Consider the following 25359-nt stretch of genomic DNA (forward strand, 5'->3'; position numbering starts at 1 on the left):
GACTGCTGGGTTAATGTAATTGAGCTCACTGAAGCAATTTTCATCTTGTAGGCTCTCTCATCGAAACTCCAAACTAGGACCTGCAAAAAAATGTCTCTGCTCTGTGTGTTGGGGTGGGACACATAACTGATTTTGATTGGTGTGTGTGTGTGTGTGTGTGAGAAGAGTGGGAGAAACCGCATAACTGATGAAGATTGGCTTAGGTAAAGTACATTTTCATCTTTTGCCAACCAGAGGCAGAGTATGGCAGGTTTTCACACACAAACACAGTCGCACAGAGTACACCTACGAGTCAGAGAGCGAAGGCAAGAGCAACAGGTTTAAATGTAGCTTTCGCAAACTGGAAATATAAGCACTACTTTTACCTCGTGATGGTGAAACACAACAAATGTGTATGTAACATGCAACTTATGCGCAAGTACACCTGTCGAGGCATGACTACCCCAGGGAGGGCACCTGTGTTGCTCCGATAACATGCCTTTTCATTGGTTAAGTGGCAAAGTAGTCATGTCGATGACATGGTAAACAGGAAATGGGCTATTATTGCTTCTGGCTTGTGCGTTTTAATGAACAGAAATCCTACAAGTTATGTTACATCCATAACCCTCAATATAAATATATTGTATACAACAGTAAATCCATTAATTACTAATACATGCTGTCAAACACTTTGAATTTGATAATTGTGTTTGTAAAACGTCTCATTTACATGTAATAAGAATTCACTTACCGTTTTTAAATCGTCACACTTTTGTGTGCTCTATCATATCTTACACACTTTGATCTGGAAAGGCACTCTGAATTCAGCCTTGGATGATGGTCACTTCTCCCCAGTTTACAACACCTGTAGCCAAAAACACAATCAAGAAAATTAATTGAAAAGTCAAGTCGTTCTTCTTTTTCCTATCTTATTGTTTTATGGCAGGTGGCATCCAACGTTAAGGTGCCTTACCGCCACCTACTGTGTGGATCAGAAAATCAACGTTGTTACTTTGCCACCAACAAATGATAAGGCCTGTGGGTGGAGTTACACAGGTAGCCCATCCCTAGGGGTAGTCACGCCAGATAGGGGCTTCTCCTTATGCCTAAGAAGAAAGAGGCTCCACGTCAGTGGCAAGTCATTGTAATCTTATGAAGCACCTCCCATCTTCACATGCCGCCACCAAATTAGTAGCTGAGACCTTGTCGATACGTTTCCCTTTGAAACCGAGTTTTCATTTTTAAACGGTCTTGGACCACACTAGCGTTTTCACGTGTTTTTCAAATGCTGCCTGTCCACACTGCATTGTGCTGAAAAACTATACATCCATGCTGTGCATTAAAACATGTGACGCTTCAGCCTGTGTGGGCGTTTGTTTACTTTATGCCTTTATGTCACGGCAATGTTTTTTACATGGATGGAATGAGGCAGTGATGCTGCTGCGGGGAACACGTAAGGGATAATGTACAGTCAGCTGGTTGTTATCGCAGAAATAAGCTGCACTGAGAAGGGGCTTGTGAAGGCAACACAATAGATACATTTCCTGGTAATAAGTTACTTTTATAATGATGTAACTCAGTTACTAAATCAATTATTATTTGTGAGAAGTAACTTTTAACTTTTTAAAAGGCATGTGCCCAGCACTGCTTGTAACCAAACAGTTTGTGGCCTCTATTGACTACCAAAGTAGGTTGGAAAAATTACAATAGCAAAAGTGCCCCAGAACTGTTTGCTTTCCTACACTTCAAAATATTTTCTTTTGTGTTCAACACAATAAATACATTTCTAAAGCAGTTTGTCCTACTATGACAGTCAATAGTGGCCAAGAACTGTTTGGTTACAAGCATTCTTCCAAATATCTTTCTTCTTGTTCATCAAAACAAATACTTTTTTTACAGATTTGGAACCACTTGAGGGTAAGTAAATGATCGAACAATTGTTTTTGGGTGAAGATGACATCCCTGTTTTTGAAGATGTTTTGTCATATTGAGCTAACTTCTGGGGACAAATATGTCTCCACAGTATATCAAAATAAACCCACCTGTCCTCCACACCCATACATTTATAAACACAACACATTTAAGCACATGAGTCTTGGGTTTGTGTAAACATGGACTGCTCCTATTTCAAATCCTGTATATAAATGGATTATTTTTGGTTCCCCTTATAGCGGTGCTCATTGCGGTAAGGGAAATATTTCAACAAAAGTAAAATTACCTCTACGCAATATTATCCAAGATTTTCCCACAAATGAACAGTATGGTATTTTTTGTCGGAATAGAAAAATAAATATGAGAAATGACACATTCGTGTTTCTATATTTTGCACTCACGTCTGCCATCTTTGTTGATTCAGCCTTGCATTTAAATATGCTGATCTTTCACAGACCTGATACCCATGATGGTCAATCTAAAACGTACAAATCATAATTTTTTTCTCCGATACACTTTCCGGCTTTGGGCCTGATTTGCATTAAATTAACAGAATTTGAAATGAAGGTCCATTAATCTTCCCCTTCAGCTGTGTATGAACTGACAGCAGAAGGGGCTCTATGAAGTGTTCTCTGATGTCGAATGTGATGGCATACTGTAGTATTTATCAAGGGGCTTGTGATAAAAACTATTATGTGCGTCATGCATCAGGTAACATTTCTGCTGTTACATTTTCAGGCACAGCAGACTAATCTTGTGCAAGTAGCCAGGAGTCTTGGACGAGCTGTTCCTTTGTCCTCCCAGTTCATCTTTACCCCAACTGCATCGGTCACAACAGTCCAGCCAGAGACCTCAGCACTGTCAATTACCACACCGTCCAATGGTGTACAGGTAACTCTCACTTACATCTGAATCAAGTGTTGTCCTCCTTATAACTTAATCACAACTTTAATATTTATAAATAATATATATTATATTATATAGTGTATAATTTATAATAAATAGAACATAAATGAATAAACGTATGAATAAAAGTATAAAGTAACCAGATTCAACATTGGGCTTGCATGTTTTAGGTCAAATAAAATGTATAATGTTTGACCTCTGTTTTATAAAAATCCATGCTTGCATTTTTAGTTTTAGTCACCGTCGTGTCAATTTCTGTTTTATTGATACTCAAAGTCAGATTTTTATTTGGCCCTTAATACACAGCAAACTTTAGATGGGTTGATTCTAAAGAAGCTAATGTGAAGTCTGAACAATTCAGATAATCATGTACTTTAAATTTTTACGGTAATTTACAATAACTCGCATACAATAACATATTTAATATATTCTTTTTTTAGCATCTTTGGATCCTTTAATCGAAATTAACCTATTTATCTGCCCCCCGTGATGTTTGTCTGCGTAGGTTCAGAATTTGGCGCTCCGTGGCCAGCAGGGAGCGCTGGCTTCGTCCCTCTCTCAGACACAGCTACAGAGCCTGAGTTTGAAACCGTCCCACGGGGCATCAGCGCAGCTCCCTGCAAACAGCCAGCCGGCGGTCCGACTGAAGAGTCTTGGAGCTGAGCCAAACCCACAAGGCTCTGCAGGGAAAGTCGGGTGCACAGAGACGTCCCCAGAGGCGGGGAGAAGCAATGACAAAACCAGTGAACCCCAAATGCGGGAACTCAACACGTGTCCTAGTGTGACCTCAGTATCGGGCCATACTCTCATCAGCACAGGTAAGAAATTAAGTTAATCTCTGGCTCTACATACTGTATGTATAACCAAATGGACTACATAGTGAAAGTGTCCTATTGAGTGTCTGAAGTGAGGGTGGAATAGAGCTGAAGTGAGAGGGACGTCTGGCCCCGGGTCGGGTTGCCGTGGCAGCAGTCTTTTAGGAGCACATGGGACGGCAGTGTCTCACGATTGCCCACCTGCTCTCTGTAGATTTGTGGGTGCCAGGCGACTCTGTTTGTTCTTTCCAAACCCTGGTCTGAAAGCATATCTTTTAACACTGAAGCAGATGCACAGCCTTACGCATGTTCAACTGCACAATTTGTAAAGTGAGAGTATGTGTGGCCCTGCAGTCCTGCCATTCAGCCAACAGTCAAATATCAAACTGATTTGCCTGACACTATAGTTGTTTCTTTTTTAAAAATGTTGTAATATTAACATGTTTTAAAAGGAAATTATGTAAAGCACCCGATATATCTGTACCTTGTGTGTGTGTGTGTGTGTGTCATTGTCTATTTTTGGGGGTCCCACCAACCACTTACTTTTTTGAGAGGCTGCCTCAACCTTAACATTGTATGAGGGATGGAAAAGAGCAGGAAAACTAAATAGTCATGTGGTTTTACATGTTGTAGTTATTTCAGACCACAAAAAATATGTTGCAAAAAATATATTTTTACATGCCGGACAAACCAGTTTCTTTACGGGAAATCATCCCACCCAAGCGGCCATATTTGCATTGCCCCAGGCAGAAATTTCAGTCTTATGAGACCAGGCTTTCTCCAAATATCCATACTTGCGTTCTTGTACTTGACCACATGAATACTCACATGATGTATCTCCTGTATTTGTACCAAGTGTTCTAGTTGGTTTTATTGCAAATGATGTTAACCTAAACTAAACTAATTATTTAACTTAAACTGGATAGTTTTCTGCAACGTCTCGTGAGATCTGGGCAAAAAGTTGCACTATTTATAATCCAGACCATGATGGGATATGCGTAGCCTTGAGTAGCACTCGGAATTGTGGATTTTGTGTGGGTTTTTGTGTCTACCGATTGTATTTAGACTTCTAAACTATAAAATATTATGTTAATTTGATAGACAAAACATGTGAAGATTATTTTGATAAGAAAATATGTAAATGTCATAAACCTTTGTTAATCAAAGATCTTTTTGTGTTCTTTCAAAGAAAAAATGCATAAGCTTATGGTCAAGGTACCCAGTGTGGCGCTAACTTCCGGGTTGACCCTACACAATATGTCATCCCTGTACAAGTCTATTTTGTATATAATATACAAAAGATTGTCCTTCACACACAACATTCTTGCGTTCCATCGATGTTAGTCTGTGTTTACATGAGTCATACAGATATCTTCATTCTTTGTGTTGTCTTATGTTTATAAGAATCACATTTTCAGATCTTAAGTTAAAAGCTTTTTTTAAAACATTGAGTTTCGTTTTCAAATGTAACGCATTCTGTGTGAATGGAACTCTCTGTTGTCGTTACATGGTAATATTTTTATTCCTTTTCCTCCATTTTATTGTCCATCAATCTCATAGGATATCACCCATCACAGTAGTAATAGCAAGCAGCAGAGCTCAGGACAAGCCAGACCTTCATTAGACTTTTCCAATCCAATACAAATGAAAACCACAAGCAGTCTGATGTGTTATTGTTGTGTTGGGTTTTCTGTGCATGTGGTAAGTTCCTGACCGTTTCCTGTCAAGAAAAGGTTCAAGAACCAATATACACAAAGATCCTCTACACATAAAGTCAACCGCAACTGGTGAAGTGTCAGTACACACCACACCATCAATCAATACATTTTGCTTTCCACACTCCTTGCTTGTTTGAGTTTCATGAACCCATAAATAGCACTATGATATTCGATCTCAGCGCTCTCTATCCTAACATCTACACGCTTCTTTTGCCGCTAGCTTTGAAAAGAAGGTCTGTCATTATGTTACATCTCGGTGAACGTGCTATCGTTGGAAAGGAAATGGAAAGACTAACACTCGATAAATGTAAACGGTATGTGTACGAATGGCTTTTCCGCCCATTGCCCTTGTTTTCTTCATAAGGAATTCATTAGACTAGAACAGCACATAGCCAGGAGCACGAACCTCAGCAAATATTTGAAACACAACTGGGGAGAATCCTAAGTAAGTCCAGACATTTCTTTGGAGTGACCACTGCAGATGTGAAGTGTTACGCCTCCATGGAGCGTTATGATCAAAATTGCACTACGGACCCGGAGATTCTTTGACCACCTATGGTGAACAATGAGACTGGGGTTAGGAGATCCTTTCCTTTAGAGACAAATAATGTCTGTATGAGTAAAGGAAACCCACCCTCTCTCTTCATTCCTAATCCCCCTTCTCCCCACATCATATTCCTATAGGACACCAGCAAGGGTATAAAGGTTTAAAGTTGTTTATTATACAAAAAAGAGCTGCACTACGAGAGCGTTGTCCTTGGCTATAAAATTACACTATTTTACATGCTACAGATGCCCATAAATATATCTTATTTCCACAGTGCACTTTTGTATTTTTGCCTGAGACAATGCCATGACAATACTCGAGTAAATGCTATCTATGATGCAGTCTCCCATCAAAGGACGTTTCTTTTCCGTCATGGGGATATATTAAACTGAGAACATAAAGGCCAGCAGTTAATTATTTATTAACACGGGTGGAACTTAAACCAAAATGTGGTCTCCAGTGCATGAAGGTCTGCATCTGCCGTCACTATTCTGTGAATGCTTTGAACTTAGCAGGCTGTTGGGGGAGGGCTGAATATGGCATCTATATCTTGTGCTCATTTTGATGCTACAGAACCGCGGATGGTTTGACGCGATTTATAAACACTCCCACAAATGCTGAGGAGATAATAGAACACAATTACTCTTTGCATGGAGGAATTTCAAGAGCATGGCTTATCACTTATGTTGCTTCTCACTGATGGAAAACATGGTTGCAGAATTTAATTTTCCTTGGTGATAATGCTCACCGATCTTCAGAGTCTTACAAACAATCCTCACCCGTATTTTTCATCAAACAACTATTCTCGCCCCCCAATTGTATTATTGGTTGAGCTGACAAAGTCGCTATGTCGGGCTGCCCAAATAAACAGTGGTGGGCCACACTTTTTAGGAAGCCAAACCTCACAGTTGTCTCAGTTGCTACAAAAAATGACAGCACCTTTATGGTCCCAAATTGAAATGACATTCTTTGTAGTTACTCCAACATAAGCTGTCCGAGTATGTCTGAGTAACTAAAGGTTGCCAAAGAAGTCAGTACTCGGGTCATGTGATGCTTCACATGTTGTGTGAATAAACAGAATTATGCTTTTCCCATTTTACAGTTGACATTCCAGCTTATAAAGCTAAACTCCAGATGAACCCATTAACCTAAAGTCAGCAACACTAAGCTAGAACAATGAAATCCCCACATGGAATCTCACAGGCATAAGCTTCAAGAAGTGGTGTTAAACTATATAACACATGTTCATACTAAACCCCTGTTCTACCAGCTGAGCTACATCAATCCCAGTGTCAGGAACTCTCTGTGAAAATCAAAAGTTTTTATTCCATCATCCAAATTCAACCAAATACATATGTGGGTTTCTTTATACACTTGACAAATAAAGAAATAAGGTTCTCGACTCGAGCAGATGTACTGTATACATATTTGGCTACTATAAAAAATGTAGAATCATATAACAATCTTTAGGATATAACATTTAATATTTTCTAAAATTGAGTGAATAAAATATTTTTTAAATATACATTAATAAACAATATTGAAAAGAAAAGATATCTATGAAAAGATATGACATTTTTTTTCTGTTTTGTGACACATATCCAAGTGAAACTTCTGAAATGAGAAAAAATATAGAGGGACTTGATTTAATTGAATTGATCGTTTGGAAGTCTCGCCATTGGACAGTCAATGCAGTCCCACCAACGTGCCAAGACATAATCTATGTAGTGCAGAGAATAGGACGTTTTTTTTGCTATAAAAAAACATTCCTTCGCGTCGGGTCCTGTTTACACTGTCGGGGCTTATTTCGCGATAACAGCCGGCTGCTTGTACATTATCCCGCTTATTACACGGCTACTTGCCACATGAGAAAAACTGGACATGAAATATGAATTTGAAATATTTTATTAGCGCATTTGTACCGAATGCAGATCTTCCGTGAATAAAAGCCGTTTAATTTCGGTTTTAAAGTAAGAAACGACGTTCAAACGTCACAAACAGGCAAATTGGTATATTGGTTTAATCGTAGACATATTTATAATACATTTTTGTGTAACATTAAACAGCCCCTCTCAAAATGATTTGCAGATTCCGGGTTACAAGGTGCTATTAGTTTTGAGTGGTTTTGCCATTGGAATGTCGCGACTGGCCAATCAGAATCAAGCATTCAAATGAGCCGTGTAATAATCCCAGATAACAACCTCTTAAAAATAATAACAGTTCGTCACTCTGAAAATCATTTTGACAGGTAAGTTTAATGTAACACGAAAATTAAAATTTAGTTAAATATAAATATGTCCTTGATTAAAAATGTGTGTATTATATTTACAAATAATTCAACCAAATTGCCTGTCCCTGGCATTTGAACGTTGTGTATTACCTTAAAACCGAACATAAATGGGTTTATTCTTGCTATATCAACGGCCTGTACATTATCCCTCAATCAAAAATTCACAAAATAGATAAATGCATAATAAAAACTGAATTATTGCATTTGAAAAACAATGTAAAAACTTTGATTTCATGTTGACTTACATTTTTGTGTATGACTGTAAAAAGAAGTTGACCAGAATTCACCTTATTCATATATCGTGGGTGCATGCAAAATACCAAATGTATCAATCAATATTACACATGTTTTATATGTATTCCAGCATATACCCAAATCCAGACCCATCAGCTGCTTCAACAACACAGGCAGCACTTTGTGATACAGCAGCAGCCTCAGATAATGCAGAGAGCTCAAGCTCAGCTCTTAGAAGCCGCCACCATTCAACCCCACACAGTACAAACTGTAACCATCCAGCCTGTCCTGCCAGCTCAACCTCAGCAGTGCCCTACCCCTGTCCTTCCCAAAGTGCCTGTTACCTGCCAACAAGCCACCGTCTTCCATTCCACGTCTGCCCTCGGCCAAAAAGGACAGTCCCGCGTTCTGAGCCCAGACAAGGCAGCTCCTCTACAGCTTACCTCAGTTAACCTACAGAACCAACCAGCTCAAGTACGAAAATGCTAAATTTAATTTATCTAACATTGTAATTGTATAACATTATTATTCCGTCCTTTTCTAATATTTCCTCCTGATATTAATTCCAGCTGGGAGTAGCCACACATGATGGGTCTGATAATGACACCCCTGTTCCTCTTGAAGTAAGAGACCTCTGCCCTGTCCAGAACCATGAGCAGCTGCTATGCACATCATCACAAGTGCCAACCCAAACAGAACAATGCCAATTTCTTAAACAATGTGATCAAAGCCAAACGACAGAAAACACAGAAGGTAATGCTTATTTTATTACTTCATTGTTTTGTCACCACAGGCGACAGATATTTAGTTTGGAAGTTCAAATAGGAAAAGAGTTGTAACATCCTTGCAGTCTTCATGTTTTGCATTTACACATATATGAATCAGGCCCATTAAACTCCTCCTGTCTTTCAGCATGTCTGTTTATATTAACAATCAGAACACACACTGTTAGTGTAATGATTAACTTGGATGAATGTATTTAGCGCAGCAGACCCGCAATAAATCAACATTTGGTTGAAAATTAAACCTTCAGAGAACTTTAAATACAGTATGATTAAAAGATAAACAATTGGTTAATGCATTAGCTACCATGAACTAACAATGAACAATAATTCGACAGCATTTATTAATATTAATTCATGTTAATTTCAGCATTTACTAATACACTATTTAATTCAAATGTTTTCAGTGTTAACAGTAGTTAATACACCATGAACTAACAGGAATAACTAACATTGTCAAGGATAAAAGATAAAAAAATACTGAAAAACTAAATTGTTCATTGTTAGCTAATGTTCACAATTGCACACTAATAGCACCTTATTGTAAAGTGTTACCAGATAAATAATTGGAGGAAACATTGCTAGCTTTTCTGATAAAACCAGTCATGAATCTTGAAACCATGTGATCTTTAAATCGGTTCTGTGATATAAATCATCAACCTTGGCCTTGTCAGACACAGAGCAGCGACTGCGTCCCGGCCATCTGCAAGTTTGCCAGTCACAAAGACCAGCAGTGCGATCTCTCCCCTCAAGCAGAAGAGTAGATCTGTCACACCCCCAGCGTCTATTGTCCAATCCGGGCACTTGTTTGAATGTGACCGCTTCGCTTATAATGAAGGGTGAAGGTCTGAGCCCTGTTTGTTGTCTGTGGGACATGGAGATAAAGGTGGACTCGCTTTGGCTGTCTGGCAGGTGTGCTGAGGACCGAACATCTCAGACATGAAATTATGAATGATGATCTACTGCTCCTTTATGTACGCACATTGCTCAAGGCATCAGAAAGCTAGAATCGTAAATCATGTCATGTTTTTAATTGTCTCACGCTGGTTCCAGATCGTGCTTCATTCATAAACTTTTATTGCATCTTTTTGTTTTAGATCAAACGGAGAATGATATCTTTCATGTCTGGGTTTAAAACACATGTACTTTAATTACATATTTCATGGGAAATTTCAAGTTTTATCATCAATCAATTTTAAATGCAAGAAGAATTATTCTTTATGAAGAAAAAAAAAGACTACAAATAAAATGTAATGGCTCATGATGTTTGTTGTGCAGTGTTAGACAAATGGTCTGCCCATACATCTATCTCGTGGTCAGTAGGTCTCCCTTTTGTCCCTTAAAGGGACGGTTCTCAAAACAAATCTGTCATCATTAACTCACCCTCGTTTTGTTCCAAATCTGTATAAATTGATATTCTGAAGAATGCTTGTAACCAAACACTTCCTGGTCACCATTGACTAGCACAGTAGGAAAAAGTACAATGGTAGTCTTCTTCGAAATATCGTCAAAAGAAATGTAGTCAATGGTGGCCGAGAACTGTTTGGTTACAAGGATTCTTTCAAATATCTTTCTATGTGTTCATCAGAACAAAGAAATTTACACCGATTTGGAACAACTTGGGGTGAGGAAATAAATTCAGACTTTTCATTTTTGGGAGAACTGTTCCTTTAAGACTCTCGTCTAAACGATTTGTATCAGATGCAAACGAATATTGCAGCTATTGTAGTTCAAAAAGTTACAAAGACGTTCTTGGTGAATTCGTTAAGGTCAAAACTTTATATCAGGAAATAAAGAATATTGAGCGAGTATAGGGAGTTCTGTTTTAGGCTTCTACACGCGCACGTTTTTGATTGCATTACATTTTCCTAAACATTTTTTACATAGTAGTAAATAATAAGATAAATTAATGTATGCAAAATACAACAGTCTTCGGGTTTATCGTCATGTCTTGTCTGTCAAACAAATCCACGCTTTTCACTCACCGGTTCATTTCAAGCAGCGCTCAGACGCTCTCTGCGTACGTGCGTCTCTCTCTCTCAAGGAGCCGCACTCAGGTTTAAACCAATGGCTGGACGGCACTGTGCCAAACACGGCCCGCCATTGGACAGAATTCCAAGCGTGCGAGACCAATGGCAAGCGCGCAATATTTCCTAGTCAGTTCCTCCATACAAAGAGGATCGGAGCGAGCGCTCACGTTGAGGCTGTCGGTTACGACGAACGCGTTCACGCACACATATAAAAGTTTGGATCGGATCGATTCCCTCTCTGTCCTGCTTTGCAAACCGCACCGGTGGATGACGAAAGCGTATTCAGGAATGCTGGAAGGCTAAAATCACATCGGTTCTTTCCTCGTTAAGCGGTCGCAAGTGTAAGTAAAGAGCGTGAGCGGAACAAAGGCGTGTGCTGTTGACAATCACCCGGACGACTGTGCGCGAGCGTTGTCTGCTGTTTATTTATTCCTGGCGAATGTTCGGGATATAAAATTGGGAAGCTGTGCGGTTCCGGGACAGAGGGATGCGATTTAAAAGCCTCTTTCAGATGTTAAAGTGCTGTTTGCGTGCTCACGCGTGCGTTCAGATCAGTTTTGGGGAAGCTGGAAGGAACGTCGCTAAACATGCATGCGTAACATTTGGCAGTTTCTCGAACGGGTAACGTTAGTAGTAGCTTAGCCTATCGCGCATGGTTTAGATCGGACCCTTAACAAATAGTTCCGCATAACTTTTATTAATAAGTATGGTTGCGTGCATCAGTCTGCTATTTACAGATATATAACAGATATGAGCCGTCTGTTCATACAGATCAGATGTACAACAGATCACGGAGGGGAAGTCTTTTTTTATACGTGCATATACAGTATATTGCGTTAAACCGTAAGTTAGGTCGTCAAATGTATGGCGAGAGCTGCTCGCACGTTACCTCACAGTTTATTCCACCCCATCGTTTAAGCATGGTGTCAGTACACAACACGGACCGGTGGATCCTCACAGTTGTTTATGGGTGTTGATCGATGCTGTTGTGCTCTCGTTCAGTCAACAGAGTGAATGTTAAGGCAGGTGTGGGCTCACCTCCAGCCATGACCTCGGGCAGCGGGAACAATGCGCCCACTGTGACCGGCAGCACTCCGCAAAATGGCGAGAGTAAACCGCCGCCACAGGCCGTAGTAAAACCCCAGATCCTCACGCATGTCATCGAGGGATTCGTCATTCAGGAGGGAGCTCAGCCTTTTCCCGTGAGTGCTCATCCCATCTGTGTATTTGTTTCGTTGTGCCTTACGAACGGTTAGTGTGGTTTATTACTCAGTCATAACGATTTTACTGTGCACTTGTAAAGCATTAATATCAGTTGCAGAGACTATAACCGTAATAGTATCCATCATTGTGTACATTTCTGCCAAAACACTGTACAACGTGCAGTGTTACTGTATTAAAATCAGGTTTAGGTATACTTTGAGATCATATTTCTGAACATGAACTAAAAAATAAGGAAATTGTATTGGGTCTGTAGATCGCACAGTAAGTGTCTTAAAGGGACAGTTCACTCAGAAACAACAATTCTGTGATTTTTCACCCTTAAGTCGTTCAAACTTTGTTCTTTGTGGCACACAAAGGGAGATATTTCAAGAAATGTGGTTTTGTGTCCATACAACAGAACCAAAAAGCTTCCATCTTCTGCAGAAGAAATAAAGTCAATGCTTGGAATGACGTGCGGGTGTGTTACGGTGTAAGAATTATTTGGGGGTGAACTGTCCCTTTAAGAGCCAAAACGTGCTTTAAGGCTGATTTAACATTCATTATTATTATTACTCAATAGAATTCAATAGAATTTTGACGTCCTGGCAATTTTATGTGTATGAATTGCACAAATTCTACCTGGCGCATATAAATGTGTGAAACGTCATTTATTTTGTTAGTAGCCATGTAAAATGTAACGAGGAATATCTTTGGCAAGGATGGACTTTAAGTTGACTTGATATAAACCCCATCCTTTTAGTCTCTAATCAAAGATGCACACTTCCCTCTAGTGGACAAATGAACCATATTATATTCACAGACTTGTAGATCCTGTAGTCCTTGTAATGAATGTATATTGATACGCATGCATTTATCCAGGTTGAACGTCCATCTTTGCTGCTGGATAATTTAAAGAAGCAGAATCAGATTTCTCACACTACAGATGCTGAGATGGAAGATCTGTCACAGCAAGGTACGAGTTACTCCAGTCACACCGTCTGGCACATGAGTCAACATGATGGATCGGTAATGCACAATGTTGCGTAATATGCCATTTATATTCAATCTGTAATGTAAACTCCATCATAGAGCTGATGAGCCAGGATGGAGAGCCAGTTCTGTCATGTGAATTCTGTGGAAGTGTAGACCTGGCATGTAACTTCAAGAGATCAAAGAGGTTTTGTTCTATGGTGTGTGCAAAAAGGTACAAATCCCACCGTAACCCATAACGTTGCCGTTCTTGCATATATATTTATAATGGTTCGTCAGATGAATAAGATGGATTCTTCTTCTTCCTCAGGTATAATGTGGGATGCACAAAGCGAATGGGACTCTTCCCAAGCAAAGCAAATTCGGAAATCATAAAAAAACAAAGAGCCTCCGATATCAATCATCAAAACATCAGCACGGATATAAAGAAACAAGTAACGTGTCACCGCTTTCCTTTTAAAGCACTTCAATATAGTTGCAGTGTCCAATGAGGGTTTACATAAACAGAAATGTGTTTGATCGCCTCACCGTGTTCCTGACAGAATCCCAGTGCCCTAGCAGCCACCGGGGCATCCATGTTGTCCTCACACCCCTCCCATCCAAATCACGGCGAGTCGAGTCTGTGCTCGGACATGTCCAGCTACGATGAGCCCCTTTCACCGCTGTCAGCTGCCAGTTCTGGAACTCAGAGGCTTCCGAACAAGGACAGATCAGAGCTCCCGTTTCTCACACAGCACTTCTTGGCCTGTGACCCCATCAAGTGGAACGTGGAGGATGTTTATGAATTCATCTGCTCGTTGCCAGGTAGCTGCCTTTACAGAGCTGATACAATTTAAGCAGATCTTTAATATTCTGCGGAAGACCGTTGCACTGTTTACATTCACTCACTCTTGTGTCATTACAGATACACTTTACAGACTTTCTAAGGAACACAGAAAAAGACTTGTAGAATGTTGACTTTGCTCTTTGTCATACAGTGAAAGTGAATGGAGACCAGGATGTGTTGACTATCTAAAAAGGAGTCTCCCACCACTAATCCACGAAAATCACATGATTTGTTCCAAGTCTTCTGAAACCGTTTGAGGCTGCTTTTGAAGAATAGATTTTTGGTTAAAAAAAAATTATAATTGTATGAATTATAATGTGAGCGTCATGGTAAAGACATCTTTGGTCGCATTGACTGCATGAAAAAGAGCAGCTGGGATATTCTGCTATAAAAACAAAACTCCTTTCGTGTTCCTTGAAAATAGTTTTGTATAAATATCAAAATGAAATTGTATTTATTGGGTAACATTTTATTTAACTCGCTTTAAATATCAAATGTACTGCTTGTGTTTGTCAGGGTGCCAGGAGATCGCTGAAGAGTTCCGTTCTCAGGAGATAGACGGTCAGGCCCTGCTGCTCCTGAAGGAGGATCATCTCATGAGCACCATGAACATCAAACTGGGGCCTGCACTGAAAATATTTGCTCAAATTAATATGCTCAAAGACTCGTAGCGTTTCTCAACGCTCCGTTTCCAACTCCTAAACTTCTGCACTGGTTTCCTCATCCCACCGTGGCTTTGGGTTGCGGGGATGGCTGCTCCTCAAAACTATGAAAAACCTGTGAATACCTCGGGTCACTGAACTGTTTCATCTCCAAAAGATTGATGGTGTGATTGATAAATGAACTATTCAGCTGTGCCAGGCCCGGGGGGTAACAATCCATAGAAGACAAGCACAAGTACTTCACCATTTGTGCAAACAAATGCTCGTGATTTATAGACATGGAAATGTTTGTGTTATGGTAGTGGGAAACACGTTTACAGTTTCTTTGTTTTGAACTGGACTTTGTATGTATTAATGATGAAAGTAGGAGCGTCTTTCATCAGGTGGAGTTTGTATTGTAGTTCTGCTTCCCGTCACAGAAAATATGATTGTTTGTTAGTCAAGAATTGTTCACGTTCCATTAGCCTTGCAGTGTGTAGATAGCAAACCATGTTCGTGTATCTGAAAAGACATTTCTCTGTTCACATGCAATTACACAAAATGTTTTGTCCCTGAAGGTGAGATGTTTTACCCCATCTACAGGGATAATAGTAATGAATGATGACCATCCAATATGTGCCTAATACTTCTCTAAACATCCCAAAGACTTTGTACATTATTTAAACAGGTCTCCTTTGTTTGACTTAATAACTGGTTCCCAAAATACATTTCCCAGCATCCACAATAAGGATTGCAGCTATAGGAGCTTCACATTTACGACAAAACTTCTCATTTCTTCTCAGCATGCACTCATCTTTGGAAATCTAGCGCAGTTTGTCTTTTTCATCGTTCGATGCAATTTCTGTATTTATTGTGAGCAAGGCTCGGATTCTGTTTTTATATTTGGAAATAAAAACCTTAATAAATCTACATGGTCAGTTTTTTTAAACAAAATGTTACTGGCACTATATCAGTTCATCAATGCTTATGTTTTGTCAGCGGAAAGCTGCAGAATTGCTAGTTTTATAAATAAAAGCACCGAGACAGAAATGTAAAGTGATTAAACTGATGAATTTTGATGCATGTTGAACCCTGCCATCATTTTTTTTTCATTTTAAAGGGCTCAAGTATAAACAGTTGTTTTACAGGATTTCTTTAGTAAAACCATCAATGCCCTTGTCTGACAACACTGTACAAAATACACACCATCACCGCCGTTTGTATTTGTATCAATCTTTTTTGTCTTTAATTTATTTACAAGCTTTAAAGTTGCTCTCAGTATGAAGAAGAACAAGCACTTTAGGTTCAGCAACATCTCTGTTGTGTTTTTGTACACGTTGCCATTTGGTCTTGTTCGGTGACTCCAGCGGTCCCCTGAATGCAAGATTCTGCTGGATATGTGTTTCACATCGAGCAAGCTGAAGCAGAGGAACAATCTGTACGGCTATTCAGATAATCTTAAACCTTGTACTAAAACTCTGATTGACACCCGGCTTTGTCTAGCCTCCTCAACCATAACAGATAAAACCGTCAGCGTCCTTTATGAAAATCACAGCGGTTGTTTACTTGTTGTCACGTTATTATTCTTAAAATTATGACCATTATTTCTATATCCACTCCTTGTGACTGTCAACATACGTTAAATACCCTTTTGTGTATGCTGCTCTTTAAAAAAAATAAATGAATGAGTCTGAATTTATGTTTTGTTTCATAGTTGCACATTTGTATTATTAAAGTCTTTCCTTAAAAAGTAACAAAATAAAAAACGTAAATGCAACATTTCTATAAATAATACATTTTTTAGTGCTCCAGCAATTGTAAGTCGTCATATGGTCGCGTGAACCGTACCATTCCAAATCTGGCTGCACTCCACCCGACTGATGCATAATGTGTTGCTTATTAAGTTTTTTCATTTTTTAATTTGAAGCAGTTATGGTTTCAGCGACTATTGTCTCTTTAGCACTAGTTGGCAAAGGTGTCCGTTTCTCGTCAATTGTCCTCCGACTCCTCCTCAGCCTCGCGCAGCCATGTAAAGAAGGCGGTGACTGACTTTAGGGCCACGCCCTTTCCTTGCTGTTCAGCGGGGTCTTTACTGACCTCCCACTTATAAAACGCGTCCTCAGATATCACGTCTTCATCATACAAACAGTCAAAGAATATCCGAAGCAAATCTGCAAAGGCAAAAATTTGTTTAATCTTATTTAATGTTTTGTGAGATATACTGCAAAGTACCAAATTTAGATCGCATACGTGTTTATAACTCTACCAGGCTTATAAAGCCAAGATGATGTTAGCGAATCAGCTCTGGTGTGCGTTTATGTGGGGATGTGAAAGATTTTACTTACTAGGAGGCTGGTCCAGTTTTACTATCAATGCTTGAAGTGCATAAAGTGCTTGCAACTGTCTCTCAGTGTCCGAGTTAAGGTACTTGTGTAAAACAGGCAATCTCCTTTGGATCATGGATGTGTCCATTTTGCAACAGGAGCCCTCGGCTACACACAGGGAAGCAGGTTAAAACAAAAAAGGCAAATGTTATCTTATAAAAAGTTGATGAAGTGTTTGTTTATTATTTCAAATTCGATTTTGATGTGTCACTGTGTACTTATTCACTTACTTTTCACTGCTGCTTTACAAACAGCAGTTATTAAAGCTCTAAGGAAGGGAGATGAACTCATTTCCGATTCGTCTAGATTGGCCTGTAATAAACCATCACACAAGGACTTTATTTATCAAGGTTTCACGTTCTTCAATGAAATGAGGAGCCTGATGTGAATCTGTACCTCAACCCAGTCGAAGATTTGTTCATCGCCAGCCATGTCCTCAAGTAGAAGTTTTTCTAGTTGTTTGTTCAGTTCATCAGGTGAGAGTGTTCTCTTAGAGACAGCCTCAGTGGGGTTTGAGCCATCGAAAACAGTGAAGTCTAGTTTCTGTTGAGAGATCACATTGTGAAGTTACTCGATATGGAGTAGCTGATCGTAAGCTCCCTTTTTATAAGTCAACATACAACAAAGTATGAAAAAACACTTGGTACTAGTACAGTATTTAAGTTGGTAACCGAACGGTGGCGGTACCCATCAGAGTAGTTCACTTCAAAATAATAGGAATAGAAATTACCATGGAAAGTCAAATTATGAAGGCAACTACTTTCACTTGCATTGATTTTGTGTCCATGCAATAGTAGTGAATGGGTACCGCTGATGTTCGGTTACCAACTTTCTTTAAAATAACTTCTTTTGTGTTATGCAGAATAAAGTCATACAGGTTTGAAATGACAAGAGGGTGAGTAAATGATAGACGTTTCATTTGTGGTTGAACTGTTCCTTTAAGTACAGGTGAAGACTCACATGTTCTGCGATGAAGCTGTGCACATCCTCTGTATCAGGTATAAAATCTACCCAGTTCAACTCAGAATCCCTCCACAATGATCCCACTTTCCTATGGCTCTGCAGCACACAGACACGCACACAAAAACAAATTCCTTTAAATCATCCTCCCGTATATTACACTAGCGTAAACATGCTCAATAGGATGAAAAACACTATTCACATAGAGCAGCAGCAACAAAGATAACCAAGCTTACCATTTGCTTGCATAGAAGGTGCAATATTTCAGAAAATAATATCCCAGCTCTTCCCACAGGGAGTAACGGTTTGCTAAATTCACTGCAAATACAAACAGATAATACAATAGAGCCCAAAACAAGTCTACAAGTTATTACTAATGCTAATGGTATCGTTCTGCAGTAGTTTGATGCGTACCTAAATAATTCTCTCATAGAGATTCCACCCTCTCGAAGCACTGGGGTAACCAGCTGCGCCAGATACAGCCATATATGAGGAACATCAATGGCCATATCATCTGCTAATTCAAGAGTTTCAGAGAACCTGTGGGCCAAACAAACATAGTGTGAAACATATTTCTAGGCTAGTTTTTACCACAAAGCTACTGTCAACCACGCCAAACACAGCACTGCAGTTCAGAGATGTCAGGCCTGTGATCTCACCCTTTAAAGAACTGAGGTTTGGAGAGGATTCCAGGCTGCAGGAGCTGGTAGAGAAGCTGACCCATGTGGTCTCGTGTGATCAGACTCCTCTCCAGGGTCGACTCCACACCCACCCGCACAAACACGTAGAGCATGGCGGGCTGCTCCAGTTCCTCTATACACTGCACTGCCTCCTGCGTCACACACACAGTATTTCTTCATCAGCGTCATTCTGGACTGGGAGGTACAGTTTTATGTGCGCAGGGGTTCTCTGCTTGATCATTAATCTAAATAATCTCACAAACCTTGTAATCATTAATGTGCAAAAATTCATCGATTATGGACTTGGACCGCCTCTCCATCTCCTCTTCGGTTAAAGCTGGCTTGTCTGGAGAAGGTCCTGACAGTACTTCAAGGTTAACAGCTGCAATGACGGACAACCTTTAGTTTTAATACTTCACATAAACACACTCATGGTTTAAAATGCCGTGTTTATTGCATCTTACACAAAAACACAGATGATGACATCTTGTCATCATCTGTGTTTATATACTGAGTGCGTATGTGTCCGTGAGGCTCACCAGACTCTCTGGATTGGCTATGCTCCAGCCGGCTCTTGTCTGAAGTGTTGGTGGGCAGCTTGGGTGTGTCCGAGTCTCTGCGGGACACCTCCTGGATGGACTCCTCGGGGGCCTCCTTATTGCAACTGCCCGACGAGAGAGGGCCTGCCCGAGCAGGACCAGCGCTTAACAGCTTGTCGTTGCGTTCCCGCCCTGAGCTTCCATGACTGCGAGACACAAACACATTAATCCATCATTCTCAACATCTTTCAAATGAGTAAACTGGAATACAACCATACACCAGGAGTTTATTGTGATTAGTATTACATCATACATTCTAATAATGAAGTAATAATTAAATTCCACCTTTCTCTAGATTAAGATGCTAAATATATGTATTCAAATATTGTTATTCTATGAATAACAATTATTCATAAATACTTATTACATATATATGTATTAGATTATAATAAAATATAAAATTTTACCAATGAGCAAATAAGTAAATAAAACGAGTAAATAAAGGAAAAACTAATATTGATTAATATCAATATTAAAACAACTGCAATTCATTAAAATATTTAATACATGACTTAATAAATATCGTTAATATATTTTATATATTAATCTATAGAAAAGTTGTATTTGTCTATTGATATGATAGGTGACATAATTTAGTCTTTATTATTGACCTGTATGGTGTAATATGAACAAAGATGAGTACAGATGGCACATATATTGAAAGTATATAAAACATCGCAACATTTTTAATGTTGTATAACAGAAAGCTACCTTTATTTTGCTTGTTTACTGTACCTGGTGAGAACTCTCCTGGCATCAAAGTCTGGGCATGCAGAGGGTAAAGAGGAAGCCGGTGGTCCTGAGGGTTGCAGGGGCGAGTAGCGGTTTAAACTAGTGGCACTGGGACGAGACACGTCTAAAAACAGGGTCAGAAAGAAAGGAAGGGTAGAGATTTTACATGTGTGACAAAAAAGTCCTCATCAGCATAATAAAGTATATGGGCATAAAACTCCTGCTAATGTCTGACTGCAGCACTTGGCTTTACCTGACTCACTAGCTTTGGCTCCAGCCCCTCCACTGCTGCCCTTCATCCAGTTCACCTGAGCTCTCGGTCCCAGCTGAATCTTCTCATCTAATGTTGGCTAAAGAAAACACACACACAAAATTGGTCTCAGTAAGATCCTGCTACACCCACAAATGCATTTACATAAAGACACTACCGCAAACAGAATCACCATTAGGGGGGGCTGTTGAGTCAAATACTACATATCGATGTTTACCAAACAGCTTCAGGGTCATAGCATCAAAATGCAAGGTACACCATCCCTGATTTCTAACAACAAGGTGTGATTATGCAGAATGATGGATTCAAGAAACTACGTGTTGAAAATGAGTCTTCACGGGTGACAACCGGACATCACCTTGGAGATTTTGGGAATCTTGGCCGGGTCTATTGTCCTGCTGTTCTTAGTCATAGGCACAGTGCTCCAGGTCTCTTCTCTTTGCACCACTGCATCACGAAGAGAGAATAAGTGGAGTGTTATTATGGAGGAACATGGCTGCTTCATTACAGATAGAGGACCAGAGGACTATACAAAATGTAAAGAAGATGAAAGTCTCTTTCTGACCTGGTCTCCTCTTGTCCTTGGACAACAATTGCTGGTGGACCTTTCTCTGTTCCTCCTGCTCTTCCAACTTGGCTTCCTTATGGATCTGCTCGATGGTTTTGGGACCCTGGTCAGCTCTCCGAGACACCCAATTGTGCTGAGGTGGGAAAAAGGAAACAAATCCTTCACAAATCTTGACGCTCCATTTTTAAAACCGTGACAAACCTGAGTGCCTTAAATGACTAACAGAAAGCTTCCGATTGGGTAAAAAAAGAAAGACATTTTATGAATCGGTCATATATACATGTGCAGTTTAGGACGGTCTCATTGTAAGGTTCTATGGAAAAACTAAAAATACACTTTTCTGTATCGACTTACCAAACGCAGGTCAATGACGTCCTGCAGCATGAACCGAATGCGTGAGGAGGTCTTCCTCTCCTTTACTATCTTCTCCATCTGATTAAAGTATTGATCCATCCGTGGCTGACAGAAAACCAAAAACACAACCTTCCTTGAGATAAACAAGCTTAAAAAATTTGACTTTATGCCCGTGATCAATTGAAAGCATTTTGGTTCTGTTATCAGGTGAATTCAGGCTGAGCTGTACCAGCACAGAGCATTAGTGACCCGTACTGGACCAATGTTTCTCTTAGGCTTTGAACCGCAGCCATAGTTTGTGTGGAGCTGAACAGACCAGCGGGGTTTTCCTCACTATCATCAGTTGAATTTGGTAGATTCTTTGCTATGTTAAATCCTCAAAGAAGCCAAAGAAAATCACATCAAACATGGATTTGTATGTACATCACAGCTTCTATCGCTAATCACCTCAGCACATCGAATGCAAATGTGCTGACAATTAACAGCCTCCCCTGCTGAAAGGACCAGCATGTGTTAAACAGCAAGACTACATTGGTCAACCATCTTTGACCAACATCAAATATTTACACAGGTACTGCAATAGGAGGTTTCAAAGAAGCGTTCGATTTAAAGAGACGGTTCACCCAAAAAAGAAAAAAAATCGTTCATCGTTTATTCACCATCATGTTGCTTGAAACCGTGCAATGAAATGATGCAATGAAAATGAATGGTGATTTAGGCTCTAAGCACCTCGCACTCAACACAACACAAGGGTGAATAAATACAAATTTTGTTCAAATAAAAAAAGAATTTGGACCAGAAATGCATTTTGACTAACAACTCTAAAATATAAAGTCTCTAAATTATTATAATACTTTTAATTATTACTTTTTCATAAATTCATGATGAAATTCTAGATTCCATGTTCTCTGTTTTTTTACTATACAATATTTTCCCATATGAAAAACTACTTTAGTATATTATAGTATTAACTCATAAACTATTGTAAAATACCTAGACAATCCAATGTTTACACAAAAAAAGCATAAAATAAGTACTATAAAATGAGTCTACAAGTACTATTTTCAGATAAATTAAGTAGCGTATTTACAATTTAGCATCCCAAACTATTTTTTATGTGGGTGTGTCACAGTTTGTTCAAGCTCTGCATGCAACAATGCAAAACTGTAAAAACGCATTAGACGATTTCATCAAACGCATATGCCTGGCCTGAAGTTAACTTCTGGCCTGTGTTTGGTTATCGGTCTGGCTAGTGGCTAGAAATATAACAATTAATTTCATATTTAATGTATTGTATTATATTATATTAATTGTATTAAATTACATTTAAACTACTCAACAGTTATTGATTCTTTGCGGGGTCTACCAGAAGTTACGTATAACATTTGTTTATGTTGTTGCCGCTGAAAACGTCTATATAAATAAAATGTTACTACATTGACACATAGCTTTAAAACTCTATGCCCATTATAAAACACAATCGAACCCTGCGAATGAGAATATACCCTTAAGTAGCCCTGGCCAGATACCGTGGGCTTACCTTTGCTTTCTCAAAGTCCAGGTCTTTGCCAATAGTGGTGAGCAGTCTGCAGAGGCACTCGAGTGACTCTTCATCGTGGTTTTTCAGCAACTTGACCACACAGTCGTGCATAATAGCCTCTGTCAGCATTCGAAGCTTAAAGAGCTCGCCGATAAATTTGATGTTGCCAATGGATCGCCTGCGAGCCTTATCTTTCGCATTGTTCAACTCCTCCTGCAGCTTCTCCCGCTCAGTAGCCTATCAGAAAGGGAACGCAATAGAGAGTTATTCAGAAATGAATTTCTAGATTCTGTAATTGTGATCTGTTTGGATGACTGGAGCACTTACCGAGGTAGCAGCCTCCAGTTCTCGATGTTTCTTCTCAAAGGCATCGTCATCTATTTTGTCCTTCTCAAACTCTTTCTGACACCGATTGAGCAGCAGCTTCCGGAAATTCACAGTGCCGTTGGGCTTATCCGTCATGGGCACTTTTAACTACAAAGACATCAGGCGAAAATCACTGATGTGAAAAGCTACAGTATTACAAGTATTACAAAATTCTATTGGATAAAAAAATGAATTATCCACATTATTTCTTTTACAATTTCATTCATTACGAATCTACCGAATTTGTATACAGATTTTAAAGGAACGTTAGACTCACCGTGGCCAGACAGCTGCACATGTTGCCATAGGCCACAGAGAAGCCGGGTTCATTGATGGCTTTCTCAAAGACCAGGTCTATGACCCCTTTGAGGCGCTCCTCCGTGTCGATGGTGAGATCGGTCACCTGCTTCATCAGCTGGTTAAACATCTGTGGTGTCAGTTTGTTGAGGATGCTGCGCACTTTTTTAAAAAGCTCCTGCAAAAGAATCGATGAACACATTACCCGATGTCCTCAAAGGCAACAATCTCTATTGTCTCTCTGTGTTATGGGAAACAGTAATATGGATAGGCTCTCTGGATATGACAACATTCTATGATTACTGCAAAATAAACGTTACCAAAGCTTTTTGAAACATGTACTTAGAGCACAAAGGGGCATACCTGAGTTTTCAGGGTATCTTGATCTTCGATGACGCTGTCCAGCTTCATGCCAGGCTTCCAGGCGTTCTCGGTCGTCCTCAGCTGCACCTCGTTGTTTACAGACACATTTGTAATGATCTTGCGCCCAGGCGGTCGCCGGAAGCCAACATTAAGCAGCTGATCAAACATCACAGTTGTTGTAGTTATTACGACATTGCTTAAATTACAATTCACCATATTCTTTGCGCGAGTGTGACAACACGGATAAAAAGGTACAGACCGGTGCTCCTCTGCCCCCTTGATTCTGTCTGCTGAAATCCGCAAACGCTGGCGTGAAGTCTGGCCCCCTGGAGATCATGCGTGGGTCTACTGGCCTCGTGGGCAGCTTATTTTGGTTAACCTGTTCAAGCAGCCAGTGAGTGACGCAGAAACACATTAGACCTCTCTTAAAGACCAACCAGAGTGGTGATACGGAGGATTATAACCGCACAATAATCGAGTAATAATTATACCTTTATTCCCACAGTAGTAAATGTAATGGTGTGGTCCAAATGAATTCAAGTACAAGAGAATTTCCTTAATTTATGACTTATATACGTGATATACGTGAGATCAAAAGTGTTGAAAAATCAGTTTGTGTAGTAGGGGCTGTACCTTATCTAAAACAACATCAGAAATGGGAGGAAGACCCTCTGGTTTTTGCACACAGGCAGGCATGAACTGGAAGCCCAACAGGAAGTTTCGGTCATATTGTTTCTTTCCATTCTTCTCTGCAGGCTCTGGAAAAGAAAAGAAACACTATCAGGATTTAGAGAGAGGTCTAAGATCACACTGAAAATCTGGGATTTTAACCTAGAAATGAAGTTGTTTTAGAATAAAACAATGTCTATTAAAGAAACGTTATGATGTAAGAGGTTGAGCTATTTATAGTTCACAAAGCTATATCTTTCTCTACATAACATTTATAAATCATGCCGTGGACGAATGAATCATCATGTCAGTGCCAGCAGGAATACATGGTGTCATTAAAAGTAAAAGAGGTCCTCACGTGGAACAGCTTTGATCAGAGGCTCTCTGACTGCAGATGTGTGGATGGCGTCGCTGCTCTCTGTTTCGGAAGCGTGTTCAGCACCATTTCTTAGAGGCTCTGCTTCCTGTTCTCCGTTTTCCTCGAGCACTGCTCCTACTGACGGCCTCCGCTCCACCTCCACAGGAGGAGGACTGGGGCTTTTTACAGCAGGCTGATCCACTTCCTCCTACCAATCACACACACATCTCAAAAGTGGCAACATCTTTTCTAATATTTAGATCTTTAAATCTAGAACCTAATTCTCACACAAACCCGGTTATTATGTTTAATTTAAACGTAAATT

General features: G+C 39.7%; 2 protein-coding genes across 9 annotated transcripts in view; one reads left to right on the forward strand and one right to left on the reverse strand.

The window, feature by feature from the left end:
* Positions 1-15974, forward strand: part of phc2a (polyhomeotic homolog 2a) — a 36521-nt gene extending 20547 nt beyond the window's left edge. Inside the window, exons 6-15 of one of the 2 annotated variants that reach the window (XM_079478696.1) lie at positions 2650-2802; positions 3323-3635; positions 8552-8895; positions 8991-9174; positions 12236-12435; positions 13316-13409; positions 13526-13640; positions 13737-13860; positions 13969-14230; positions 14769-15974. In XM_079478696.1, coding sequence (XP_079334822.1) covers positions 2650-2802; positions 3323-3635; positions 8552-8895; positions 8991-9174; positions 12236-12435; positions 13316-13409; positions 13526-13640; positions 13737-13860; positions 13969-14230; positions 14769-14923 — 1944 coding nt within the window. In that variant the 3' untranslated portion in view covers positions 14924-15974. Of the gene's footprint in view, positions 1-2649; positions 2803-3322; positions 3636-8551; positions 8896-8990; positions 9175-12235; positions 12436-13315; positions 13410-13525; positions 13641-13736; positions 13861-13968; positions 14231-14330 lie in introns of both variants that reach the window. The other variant, XM_079478697.1, reaches the window with a different exon arrangement.
* Positions 15975-16112: 138 nt separating this feature from the next.
* eif4g3b (eukaryotic translation initiation factor 4 gamma, 3b) overlaps positions 16113-25359 on the reverse strand; it is a 28261-nt gene continuing 19014 nt past the window's right edge. For all 7 annotated transcript variants that reach the window (XM_079477917.1, XM_079477916.1, XM_079477915.1 and 4 more), the window contains 22 exons: positions 25035-25242; positions 24641-24765; positions 24267-24386; positions 24008-24163; positions 23625-23822; positions 23309-23455; positions 22982-23218; positions 21442-21546; positions 21085-21220; positions 20878-20966; positions 20502-20598; positions 20252-20372; positions 19457-19662; positions 19181-19299; positions 18897-19069; positions 18652-18777; positions 18474-18555; positions 18238-18336; positions 17674-17820; positions 17508-17589; positions 17239-17385; positions 16113-17064 (listed from right to left, as the gene is read on the reverse strand). In XM_079477917.1, coding sequence (XP_079334043.1) covers positions 16883-17064; positions 17239-17385; positions 17508-17589; positions 17674-17820; positions 18238-18336; positions 18474-18555; positions 18652-18777; positions 18897-19069; positions 19181-19299; positions 19457-19662; positions 20252-20372; positions 20502-20598; positions 20878-20966; positions 21085-21220; positions 21442-21546; positions 22982-23218; positions 23309-23455; positions 23625-23822; positions 24008-24163; positions 24267-24386; positions 24641-24765; positions 25035-25242 — 3102 coding nt within the window. In that variant the 3' untranslated portion in view covers positions 16113-16882. The remainder of the gene's footprint in view (positions 17065-17238; positions 17386-17507; positions 17590-17673; positions 17821-18237; positions 18337-18473; positions 18556-18651; positions 18778-18896; positions 19070-19180; positions 19300-19456; positions 19663-20251; positions 20373-20501; positions 20599-20877; positions 20967-21084; positions 21221-21441; positions 21547-22981; positions 23219-23308; positions 23456-23624; positions 23823-24007; positions 24164-24266; positions 24387-24640; positions 24766-25034; positions 25243-25359) is intronic.

The sequence above is a fragment of the Barbatula barbatula genome (genome assembly GCF_947034865.1).
Source record: "Barbatula barbatula genome assembly, chromosome: 17".
Lineage (NCBI taxonomy): Eukaryota > Metazoa > Chordata > Actinopteri > Cypriniformes > Nemacheilidae > Barbatula > Barbatula barbatula.